General features: G+C 45.1%; 1 protein-coding gene across 5 annotated transcripts in view; it reads left to right on the top strand.

Annotated features, from left to right (window-relative positions):
- The window catches only part of ERBB4 (erb-b2 receptor tyrosine kinase 4), a 701,260-nt gene that overhangs the window by 668,029 nt on the left and 19,955 nt on the right, over positions 1 to 13,276 (top strand). For 3 of the 5 annotated variants that reach the window (XM_075607203.1, XM_075607204.1, XM_075607207.1), the window contains one exon: positions 12,603 to 12,650. The exons of the other annotated variants lie outside the window; for them this stretch is intronic. In XM_075607203.1, coding sequence (XP_075463318.1) covers positions 12,603 to 12,650 — 48 coding nt within the window. The remainder of the gene's footprint in view (positions 1 to 12,602; positions 12,651 to 13,276) is intronic. 5 annotated transcript variants of the gene reach the window in all.

Here is a 13,276-nt window from a genome sequence, read left to right as displayed (position 1 = left end):
ACAAAGTCTGTACCCTGACTGGCTGTACACAGACCCTTGTGGCATCACCTCGTCTGTCACTCAGAGAGTCAGCATGAGGGGGGGGGTCAATGTCCGCAGGATAGCCTGTCACAGCCTAGAACTCCTAAGGGCTTACATGACAGGGGGTAGAGAGGCAGTCTGGACCAGCCATGATATATATATATATATATATATATATACATACAGGCATACCCCATTAGCGTATGCAATGGGTCCAGAGCATGCATGTAAAGCGAAAATGTACTTAAAGTGAAGCACTACCTTTTTTCCACTTATCGATGCATGTACTGTACTGCAATCGTCATATACGTGCATAACTGATGTAAATAACACATTTGTAACAGGCTCTATAGTCTCCCCGCTTGCGCACAACTTCAGTACAGGTAGGGAGCCGGTATTGCTCTTCAGGACGTGCTGACAGGCGCATGCGTGAGCTGCCATTTGCCTATTGGGCGATATGTCTTTACTCGCGAGTGTACTTAAAGTGTGTGTCCTTAAACCGGGGTATGCCTGTATAGCGTTGCCCACACCATGTTGTAGCATCTTCTTGTCTCAGATTAAGGCCGGAAACATTGTATTTCTCTATACAGGGGGTTTATTTTCAGGGATAAATCATACACCAACAGGCCCACCGTCCCTTTAAGTAAAAAAAAAACATAAAAATAACACCTATTTCCTTTAGGGGAAACCAACTATACCGTAGCTTTAGCCCTTACTAACTGGTTGTCCAGCTAAGCTGGTTCTCACCCCAAAACAGTACTATTATGGCTGAACATATAAAGTCTTTGTACACAGCAATAAAGTATTTTGCTTATATGTTAGTCCAGGGTTTGGAGCAGACGTCCCCGCTTCAGCACGGTCTTGCGTCCTTCCTTCCTAGGGGAGTTCAGCACCACGTGAGCTCAGAAAATCTCTCATCTGTAAATCCAATTTTAAGGACAGGATATCCCCGCTTCAGCACTGTCTCATCCTTGCTTCTTCCTGGGGTTAACAACCCAGGCAGTCCCAGCAGACCCTGCGACCACCATCCAGCGGGTCTAAGGAACTGTGCCAGCCTTCCTTGCTGGGGAGCACTTTTCTTTAGCTGGGGAGCACTTTCTATCTCCCCCCTTCTCTGGGGAAAACAGTCTCTCTCACTCTCTGTGTCATTCTCAATATGGCACCTTCCTGTGTCTGTCTTAAAACACTTCCTTGTTCATTCAGACCAGGCTGATTAGCTGTACCCAAGGGTACCTTATTCAGGGCAAATTAACTCTCTTTAAGCTGGAAAGTCCCATGGCTGCCCTATTCCAGGACCTAGAGGACAGTGATGGTATCACATATCCCTCCCCCCAGCAAAACATTGTTCTGTGAAGTGGCCCGTGCCCTATTCCCATGCACCAGCCTCTTTGTCAGAGGCGTCTGGTATCCATCTCTTCTTTTTCCTTGCCTTCTAGTTGAAGACTTTTTCCTTCGGGGCAATTACAAGTTCTTCTGGCCCTGCAGTTTGTGAAGATGCACCTCCACCTTCTTCCTCTTGTGCTTAGAGTCTCCTTTATACCTTTTGTTGTTGCCTGCGGGTTAGGTGAAAGCTTAGTTAATGCTTGCTCCGATGGTTCAGCCTTGACAATCTCGTTTTTTATTGGGGCAGTGTCCCCAACTATTACTGTACCATTGTCTTCATGGATATTGGTTTCCGTGGAATCCAGATGCTTGGGCATGGCCAATACGTTTTCCTGTAGTGGCAATACCGGTGCTTTACTGTTCTGTAGATTCTCATTCTGGTTTAACTCTACTGCAATTTTTTCCACGGACTGCTTCTGTGAGCCAAGTGTCTGTTTTAGGTTTCTAACCTTTTTCTCCAACTTCATCTGAGAAACCTCCTGCTGGGCAGCAGTAGAGTCCAACGTAGTGTCCTGCTCAGTCTTCAGAGCCTTGAGCTCCTCATCCAGGTCACGCTTTTGTTTCTCTGCCATCTTGCGGCCAGCACGCTCAGACTCCAGGTCCTTCCTCAGGTCTTGAAGCTGTCCTTCTGTATTTCTTTTTCCACTCAGTGCAGCTGCCAGTTCGGCTTCTTTGGAGTTGAGCCGTGATTCCACATCTGTCAGCTGATTCAGTGCACAGCTTAACTCAGTTTCCTTTTCTTTTATATATATATATATATATATATATATATGTAGAGGTATCAGTACCGTGTTAGCCGAGCTTCAATAATCAAAAAATAAATAGATGATACCGTTTTGTGGCTAACTAAATGCTTTTATTTGTGCGAGCTTTCGAGATACACTGATCTCTTCTTCCGGCGATGTTACAATGAATGAAGCAAGCACACATCCACACCGGGGGAAGGACTAGCACAGATAACATTCCAAGAGACACTGTTTTTAAGTATACCTTTTGCTTGCTTCATTCATTGTAACATCGCCGGAAGAAGAGATCTGTGTATCTCGAAAGCTCGCACAAATAAAAGCATTTTGTTAGCCACAGAACGGTATCATCTATTTATTTTTTTATTTTATATATATATATATATATATATATATATATATATATCTTAATATATAAAATCGAAAGGTTAGTGCTATCTGCGGTGAATCTGATTGGTCCTCAGCCTCTGGCCAATCAGATTGGTGGGTCTGACGTCACCCAACTGCCACTCTCTTCCCCCTCGGCGCCACACACACACACACACAGTCCCCCCCCATCACACTCACCTCCCTCCCCGGCGCTCAGTCACCTCCCTCCCCGGCGCCCAGTCACCTCCCTCCCCGGCGCTCACTCACCTCCCTCCCCGGCGCTCACTCACCTCCCTCCCCGGCGCTCACTCACCTCCCTCCCCGGTGCTTACTTCACTCCCTCCCCGGCGCTCACTTCACTCCCTCCCCAGCACTCACTTCCCTCCCCGGCGGGGGGACAGGCAGTGGGCAGGCAGCGTCTCCCTCGCCTATACCGCTCACCTCTCCCTTTCCCTTTGTTCTTCTCCGCGCCTTTTTGTGTGCTCAGGTGAACATGAAAATGGCGCCAGAGTGGGTAAGATGGCGGCTCAACATCCCCGAGGAGGAGGGAGGCAGGGAGTTGTTTCCGCCTCTCCCGGAAGCCAGAGGGGAGGGAGATGCGTGGCTGGGGGCTGACATGCGTAAGCCCGCTCCCCGGCGCTCTCCCACTTCCCTCCCCACCCCCCAGAGCACGCTCTCTACGGCTCATCACCCACCCCCACACGCCGCTACCCCGGCTCAACATCCTCGAGGAGCAGGAGGAGGGCGGCAGGGAGTTGCGGCCGTGCAATAGCTCCTTTGTGCCACCGGGAGTTGGTGGAGGCCACGAGGGGGAAAGAACCAGTGGCAGCCCGAGGAGCGCGGCATGCTGCCAGGTGAGGAAATGCAGGGGGAGGAATCCATGCCTTTGACGCCCCCCCCCCTGTCTTTGACGCCTCCCCCTGTCTTTGATGCCCCCCCCTGCCTTTCACGCCCCCCCTGCCTTTCACCCCCCCCTGCCTTTCACACACCCCCCTGCCTTTCACACCCCCCCTGCTTTTCACACCCCAGCTGCCTTTCACACACCCCCTGCCTTTCACTCCCCCCCCTGCCTTTCACCCCCCCCCCTGCCTTTCACCCCCTCCTGCCTTTCACGCCCTCCCTGCCTTTCACGCCCCCCCTGCCTTTGACGCCCCCCCTGCCTTTGACGCCCCACCCTGCCTTTCACGCCCCCCCCTGCCTTTCACGCCCCCCCTTGCCTTTCACGCCCCCCCTGCCTTTCACTCCCCCCCCTGCCTTTCACGCTCCCCCCTTCCTTTCACGCCCCCCCCTGCCTTTCACGCCCCCTCCCTGCCTTTCACGCCCCCTCCCTGCCTTTAACGCACCCCGTTCCCTCCCTGCCTCCGGGCAACGCCGGGTATATCAGCTAGTATATATATATATATATTGTGTTCTGGCCACTAATTTATTCCCAGGTTTTCCCTACACTGGAGATTGTTTCTCTGATTGGACGTACAAATCCTGCCTTTTGGGGGACGTATCATGTTGTTAGAAAATAATACACTTATTCTAACTTGAGACAAGCTCCGTGAGTGGTCAGAGACTATGATGAGTTGACACATTAGCACACAAGATTTAGATTGGGTCCAGTGTTTTGGACATAGACTCTGTTTCAGAATTAATGGGACGAGTAATCATATTGGATTACAAACATGGATTCAGGAGCACAAGAGATCCCAGGCACAATTGTTGCTTAAACTTCTCTCATCAGATTCTAACCAGGCTTTTTTGTGTAATGCAATAAACTTGACCATTGAGGCGTCAGAATTAGCAACCAATAAGCATATGGCAACTGTCCCCATTGTTGCCAGGCTCCACTACAGGAACTGGCCAAAGTGCTGAACCTCTCCCTGTTCCAGATAAACCTTTTCCATCATGCTGACCAGTTGCAAATGGACACAATTCCAAATAAGCTGCACAGCAAATAGAAATATCACTTGTGAGCAAATTCCTGTCTCAGAAAGGTATTTAACCCTGCTTTTCACCATTATGTCTTAGCATACAGTGCTCACAGGGAAGAGACCCAAAAGGTCGAGACAGCTGTCTGTGAGTAGGGTTACTGACTGTGCAATCCTTTAACCCAGGCTGTGCTGAATAGCTGTGTAATACGGCAGGCAAACGCTTTAGGGGTCCGTGTTAAAATAGACATGAAGCAAAAGGTGTTCTCGTTTGCATTTCATTTCCCAAAATCCCTTGCTGCAGTGGAAGCGCTGTATGCTAAGGCCAGGTGCCCGCTGGCTACTGCTGCGGACGCTGGAGGGACAAGAGCCGCCCCACAATGGGGCCGGGGACGCCGTGCTGCGCCGAAAGAAACTCCTGCTCTCAAGAAAATTGAGATCAGGACTCGCGACAGAGCGCTAGGCCACGCCCCCTGGTGGTGCAGCCAATGAGGAGCGAACCTGTCGGGTGACGTAACGGCCGCGCTCCCCCATCACGCCCCTCCCCTGTCTTTCCCCCTGCAGCTCACTGCAGACCGGGGGACTCTGCTGCACGCGCCGCCTGCCTCGCAGACGCGGGGCCGTAGCCTGAGAGATCCTGGTGAAAGGCAGGGTTGTAGACCTGTCGGAGACATGTGAATGCGCTCACAAGTGATACTTGTATTTGCTATACACTGTACGTGGAGGGGTTTTGTCACTTTTTTTTCCCCCAACCATAACTTATGTAAAGTACGGTGGAATGCCTCCTGCTGTAGAAGAATGAATGGTATCAGTAATAAATCTGGTCAGCACAGCAGTGAGTAAGTCACCAGTAAGAACCCTGTGTGTGACGAGTCAGAGCCTGAAATGGGGAACCTTGGGGAATAGGGCAGAACTATACAGATATAAGCTGTTTCCAAAGGCCTGTAAATATTAGGCAGCATGAACTTTGCATTAGTAGGAGCTAGTTTGCTCTAGCCTCATAATCAAAGCCTATGATTTAACAGTTCATTACCAAGTGGTGGATAAGGAAGTAGTGTATACTTTACAAGAAGCAAATCTATTTCTTCGTGCACAAATTTCAAAATGTTTATGCTATAAAAGATAAAGATAGATCCTTTCGTTCCCTAAAATTGTGAACATGTAGTTTAAAAAAAAGGAAAAGTAATGGTCTAGGACAACCAGAGTCATCCTCATCCCTGCCCTGACATGATGCTCGGAGTGTGCATACGATTGTATCACAGCTGGGTGGGTAGGAGTGAGTGGTTCTGTGTTTGTGAGGCTTCCTGCATGGTAAGACCAACTTCACATACCCATTCCTCATCAGCCCCATTCAGCACTCATAAAAAGACCAGAGAGGGAGCGTAATTGCAGGCGGCTGCACCACGCCGTATCTGAGTAGAACAGGAAAAAGAAGAAAATTATTATCATCAGCTCGCTATTCAGCTTTAGAAAGTTTAAGAATTCCTCGTTCTCGGTTTGTCGCACACATTGCCTGAACTAGAAGGAACCCCCTTTTTTTTTCCCCTCAATGAGGCTCTTTGAGAAGCGCAGAATATGCCTTGATTGCAGCTTTGTGCAGAAGGATGGAGAAGCTGATGTGACAGAGCGTACCCAAAAGCTTTTCATCCGTCCCTTTCTCTTACTCGCCTCCCGTCTCCCACACTGTTTATTCTTGTTGTTTCGGCATTTATGACACTTTCCCGATGTGTTTGCGAGGTCAGATCCTGTGACAGAAGATTGTGCAGCTGCCGCGTTTGATACGGTCCAGGCCTTAGCGCAATCTTCCCTTTTGTTGTACACATGAGCTGTGTGATCATCCACAATGCTTCTATTTTGAAGAAACATGGACGTCAAATATTATTTTTGTTTCGGGGGGGTGGCGGGGAGGGGCTGGGGGAGAAGTTAATATTATGGCCTTCACTGTGAATCCAACCTGTGGAGGACATTCCAGATAATAAAACTGATAGTTACCGGTATCACTGGAGAAACCAGGATAATAGCACCAGTCCGCAGGCACTCATGGTATATTTAAGTTTATAGAGCGCTCGATGTTATGGCTCCTACCCGTTACCACCATTATTTACAATCTGGAATAGCAACCGTCCAAAAGCACCCACAGGATGAGTAACGGTCCCAGGCCAGGGAAAGGTGGATTATTCAATAAGAATACTCTGGGAGTTCCTGTGATCTGTTGCCATTCTCAGTTTTCAAAGAACCAGCTTATAATTTGTGGCAACTTTGAAGCAACTACACAATTCTTCTTCCTGTTAGGCCCGAGTTCTTACCTATGTCCTAATAAACCAGATGGTTATATGGCTTTCATTCTATTTCCATTTGGCCATAGACCACTTGATTTATTGATTACAACAGATGAGAAAAATATTGACGTAACAATAGTATAACATAAAGAAACAGTAAATGGAGACTTATTGTAACACAGAGAAGATGCAATAGGCCAAAAGGTCCCTGCGGTGGTGCTTACTGGGTGAGTAGCTGCGGTTCCCTGGGGTGGACTTTATACAGTTCCCTCAAATGTGGGTCAGCTGCTTTCTTGGAGAGCATTTGAGCGGACAACTCCGAATGTCTCAATGGTTATTGAGGCAAAACAAACATGCCTGAGTGCCATTTTCCCTGAGCAAACACCAGCTCCACTTCAAAGCTACAGCCTGCTATTTACAGCCGCTCAGAGACAGGAAGAAATTGAGGTTGGAGACAGTGCCCCAGAGACATTTCCTGACCAAGGTGTCATCGTACTGCATTGTGTACAATGCCTTGTGCCCATAAGCTCGGCGGTGCTCACCTGACCAAGAGCCAATGCCAGAGTTTCCCACGTACAGTACATACAACTCACTGTGAATTATAATGCTCAGAGGGAATTGCATTGTTCCTCGGAGATGTATTGCTTTGGTTTGTCGATTAAACATGAGCGTTTTTTTTTTTTAATGCGTTCTTCAGCTTGGTCAGCTTCATTTAAACAGATGATGTTTGTAGTGTTTATCAAGCTTTTTATCCACTCATGTTTCATGTTTGTCCAGAAACACATTGTGCAGAGAGTCCCAGAAACAGTGGCTACTGTCATGTTCTTCAAACGGCTTTACAGCTTTGACCTGATCACTTTGGAAATGCTGCCTTCCCCCCCCCCTCCCCCCAGTTACATAGAGTGTGAGCTGGGAAAAGACGAGCATTGGAGAAGGTGTTACATTATAGCTGAATGCTTTGTCCGTAGTGCACCTCAAATATTTCTAAGGCAGAATGTAACTGTAACGGTCCTGCCTCTAATTCATTTATTTGTAACATATTTTAACAGGAAACAAGACACTGAGAGCTATCACTTATTTACAACAGGTAGCAAATTTTGTCTATTGTTTCAGGTTCTACAGTACCTGAGCTTTTGACACCTCACGGGTCTCTTCTTCTGAAAAGGAAAAGTATAAAAACATGTTCTAGGTTCACCATGGCAACCTCCCCTTAAAGCAGCAATACCACATTCACCTTTTTTTCTTTTTCTTATTTGTTTATGTGAAGCATGTGACAATGTATAATTCTGCATTCTTACCTAAGCGGGCAATCATTTGGTGCTCCTGTTATACATCTGTCAAAATCCTGATTGTGTGCCCAATGAAATGGCCGCCTTCTAACTTTGTGCTGCAGTCTGGGGAATGCTGCAGCTGACATGTTAAATTATATTACTACGTGAAACACATTATTGTTACAGCTTTCCGTGCAATGGACAGTCTGCTGTTTGGAACACAGCAACAGATCTGTTTATGATTCTTTGTTGCCAAAGGGCAGAGCTCAAAAAGTATGTGTCAAAGCCTGTTTCAAAAGAGGAAGTGGATATGACTTTCTAAATGGTTTAAAAAAAATACAGACAGTATTATCTAATTATCTAATATTACAGAACTGATTAATTAAAAAAAAACATATAGGATGTTCACATTGTGCTGCTTTAACCTCTACACTGCCAGCGTAATTGCCCCATATGTCAGAAATAGGGAAATTAGGCAATATAGTGGTATTCATATACAGTCGTAGCAAGCTCAAACCCCAAACACTACATTATATATGTATATATTTGTTTGTGTCGTATGGAGTGCTACTGGGGAGAGTGACCTCAAGTACCCTGTATACAACAATAGACAGAGGTCCCCACGCTACATTCAGTATAAAACATTATTTCGTTCATTACTATCTGTTTTTTCTCTGTTTATTCTCATAAGTATGGGTTGTTTTGTTAAATCGGCAAAACATGTAAAATCTTATATCCGTTCTGTGGTATTAGATAATAGTTACTGGGTTTTTATTATTATTATTCAATTCTTAATGCCATTTGTAATGAGTTTTAAAGCATCCTTTAAATTCCATAGCCGGTGTTAGCGCCCCCCCCCCCCCCACCCCCACCCCAAGCAGGGCAAGATCTTTGCAACACATTCCTGTGTGTGATCATTTGTTGCCATGTTCCCAGCAGTTTGAGCTGCAAAGTGTAACAATGAATAATGTTACCTTAGTAATATAAGGCTACATTGTAGCTGCTGAGTTACACTGATTGAAGCAGCCATTATGTTAGGCACACAATCTTGATTTTGGCAGATTGGAACGCCAAACGTTTGCCAGATTAGGCAAGCATGTAGAATTATACCCTGTCACGCGCTTTACATATAGAAATAAGATAATAAAGAAAAGGTGGGAATGTAGTATTGCTGCTTTAAATAAAGTGATGTTCCAAGAAATGTTTTGGATCCATGTATCAATGCAAATAAAATCCTGCTTCATTGCACGGCACCATCTATTGTTTTAGTGCTCAGAAGACAAAACAATGAGAGAGGTTTGATTCATCCCATCATAATAGGTGCATGATGTAGCTCGGCACATCGCACGCTGATGCGCACAGGGAATAATTAGTGTCAAGTAGTTTGGCAAAAGTTGAAATTGCACAATTGTTTGCTCTCAATTTGACTTGATACATAGACTTCTTTTATTCTTTTTAAACAGAATATCAGAACGGCTACACTATCCGAGCGACTCTGTTAGTTCCGCTGCGAAAGTCTTGGGTGGAATCCAGAGGTTTTCTTGTTTAACACGCGATTCAGCATATCGTTCTCTCCTGTTCTGTCTGCTTGCGCCTTCCTTTCTCACTGATACATCTCTCCCTCCGTTGTCTAAAATCATGTGGCTACTCAGCCATGCACATAAAACTCAAAGCAACAAGAGAACTGAGAAAATATCAAATTCCAAAAGCCGTAAAGGTCAAGAATACAAAAAAAACCCACACAGCTGCAAAAAAACAGCAATAACCCCCAAGCATTAAGCTGCTGGTGTTATTTACCTAGTTGTTATCGAGGCAGGTTTTTCTCATAGTGCCAGAGGTGAGCTTTGCTGGTATTTCTTTGGCATTCAACATTCAGGTGCCCACGGAGGGTTAAGTGGTAATCTTTTCAATATGAGCTAACATCTATTCTGTCTGGAACATATTTTCATAATATTTTGATAAGTGAAGACAGAAGTTTTAAAACTTTGTGTTTTCGAGCTTTTTTTTTGTTCGCTGATGGTTCGGGTTTTTTTTATTTTTGCTGTAAATAAGAAAACTTAGCAACACAAAGAGGGATCTGTATTCAGCTGATAGTGTCCTTGCCAGCATATGGCAACATCACATTAACTCTTTGGGGCATGTCTATCAGAGCAAAAAAATGATTCTGGAGTAAAAGGATTGTCTCTTTTGATATATCTGGTGCAATTTATTTGCTCCAGAATTTCACAACGTTTGCCTTGATACGGTACATAAACCCTAGAGAATGTACCGATGGCTTAGTGAGTATGTATGTATGTCTTTATTTATATTGCGCCATTAATATACATAGCGCGTTACAGTAGTCTGTGAGATTGGAGCTTTGTGAATCCCCCCATATACAGAAGAGATCGGGGGCCCATGTGTTCTGTCCCTCATGTGTCTCAGATACAAAAAAAAACTCCTCAATGCTTCTAAGCTAAAATGCAACTTATAGTGCTGTAATAATATAAGAATAATAGCATGTTCTTGTATAGCGCTGCTAGTTTTACGTAGCGCTTTACAGAGCCATTTTACAGACACAGTCCCTGCCCCGTAGAGCTTACAATCTATGTTTTCAGTGCCAGAGGCACAGGGAGATAAAGTGACTTGCCCAAGGTCACAAGGAGCTGACACCAGGTTCCCCTGCTTCAAACTCAGTGCCAGAATCAGTGTCTTTACTCACTGAGCCGCTCCTTCTCTCTGTAAGAAGTCACCTTATGCACAATTCAAGTGAAGAGGCCTTAAGATGTCTTATGGCTTACCGCCGATTAGTAAATAGGGCCCATGATCCATTGGGCCTTTTTCTCATAGCACCAAATCATAAATAAGGAAGCATTGGGAAATCTGTCCCTGCAACAATAGGGTGAACTACTATAGTTACTGAGCTTTAGTGGTCAAGACCCATGACCCATTGAGTCTTTTCTTACAAAGAGTGACATAATGCTGTAGATACAGAAGGCACTTGCTGCATGGCCCAATAAGTCTGTCCCATCATCAACAGAAACAGGATGGGTCTATTACCCTCCCAATGCAGAACCAAACAAGTAGAAGGGACCTATACAGTGACATAATGGCACAGAGACCGATGGCTCATTGGGGTTGTCTCGGCTACTGCAGAGTGCCACCAAAGTATCAGCTAATATCATAATACTCATGATTAAAACCATAAGCTGTCTTCCCTACTATCCATTTTCATTTACCAGCTGGTTACTGTGAGAAGTCAGGCCTACATTTTGACATGAAAGCATTAAAAGGAATGCAAAACACCCATCCAGGATAGCAATAAATTAGATTTGAATGGAGCTGTGCTTAGTATTCCTAGCTCTTAATGTCAAGCCATGGGAAATGTCTATTACTGTCATGTTTGCTGCAGGATGAGTTGATACAGGATCGGTGGGCTGCTGGCCTCAAACCTTGTCAGTAAAAGCAATCGAGATGACTTGAGCTAACCATGGTTTCATTATTATTAAACTGTCAAAGGCAGCTACAAAAATCAAAGAAGAGCATGCGTGATCTGTCCCATCAGGATAGGAATCCCAGGGATGCAAAGAACAAAACATAGGTAGAGTCTCGGCTATGTAGCCAGTGATGAACATTGGCAAGCAGATGCCCCATTTGATTAATACATGGCACATATGAGCTTTCTGTCTGTCCTTCTCATTCAGGGATTGTGAGGATTCGGCGGGTTACTTTAGTCGCGTTTCATGACAGGGTTAACAGATCGGTTTTCTCTCCTTTGAGAAACATAGGCAGTGTTTCAATCCCCCAAAAGGGCGCCTTAATTGCATTCATTATTTTTCCTATTAGCCTCTGCGTCCCGTGTAATTAACGTCTTCAACAAGATGGTTACATTTGACTGTGATCTATTACAGCAACTCGGACATTGGTGCCCCCCCATTATAGCCTGTACATCACACTACGCCTTCTACGGCCCTAAAAATGCAACGTGATGCGCATGACCGTAAGGCAGCCACAATTAATATCGTTATAATGTTATTATAAGGTGGCAACATATTCTACAGCGCAGAAGAACCACAATGAAAGGGACCATACATTACAAAGCATGCACTACGTGAAGAAGTTAACTTAATGCAGTAAGTACAGTGCTTTGATAAGATGGTTCACGGAAGCTAAGGCTATGTCACCAACATATTATTGTGTTAACATGGTCCCCCCCTAGTCCAGGAGTAGCCAACTTCAGCCCTCAAGGGTCACCAACAGGCCAGGTGTATCCCTGCTTCAGCACAGGTGGCTCAACCAGTTGCTCAGTCATTGACTGAGCCACCTGTGCTGAAGCAAGGATATCCTTAAAACCTGAACTGTTGGTGGTCCTTTAGGACTGGCGTTTGCCAACCCTGCCATAGTGCATGATGCTTTAAAGCCATGATAAATGATTGCAGGCCAAAGATGTCCAGAGTAGAGGTACAGAACAGGATTAAACAGAACAGGATTTCCCACCAGATTCACAAATAAAGCACCATTCAGTTGGCTGAGAGTTTCCTTCGCTGTGATGCATATTGTTTTCTTATTAGTTCATGCAGCTCATGTGAATTCTTCTCATTCTTACAATATATCCATCATTCCATTTTTCTTTCCAATCAGAGTGAAATTGGACACAGCCCTCCTCCTGCCTACACCCCTATGTCAGGAGTAAGTATTCCACAAACAACCTTCAATCTTCAGATCTTTTGATATATTTATCTAACTTAAGGGGTTATTCATTACACTGTGATGATGCCAGTCGGGGCACTGTCACAGTGTAATGAATAACCGGTTGTTTTCTGGTTTCTCCTGGGAGGCCTTGAACGTGTCACCAATGTGACGTAAAAGAGGATGTATTTTGAGTAGACTACTCAAGGCTGGAATAAAAATCATCATTAAATGTATTATTTTCACCTTATCAGTCTATACTGTGTATATATTTAATTCTTTTTATATACATGTAGATTTATTTGTTATCACCTTTACTTTCCACTTTTCATCCTTATCGCATACATCATTGGGACATTATTCAGATGTTTCTTGGAGAAATAGTTAATATACTGTAACGTGCTGCCATTGGGTACTTCTAAAGAACGCTGAACCCTGCTCATGATTGGATTTTTCGCTGCATTCTGTCCTCAGCTCTTAGCTCCAAACAAGCATCTGAGTGGGTGGCTGCGCTGTTTCAGCTGGCAAATGTGGTCTTGTGCTTTCAAACCTAAGATTTGAAACATACTGTATACGTTTAAAAAACCCATTATAAGGGTAGAACATCTGTTGAATAGATGAGGGAT

Source organism: Ascaphus truei, chromosome 7 (genome assembly GCF_040206685.1).
Source record: "Ascaphus truei isolate aAscTru1 chromosome 7, aAscTru1.hap1, whole genome shotgun sequence".
Taxonomy (NCBI): Eukaryota; Metazoa; Chordata; class Amphibia; order Anura; family Ascaphidae; genus Ascaphus; species Ascaphus truei.
The sequence above is the reverse complement of the archived record's forward strand: the minus strand, read 5'-3'. Positions and strand labels throughout refer to the sequence as shown.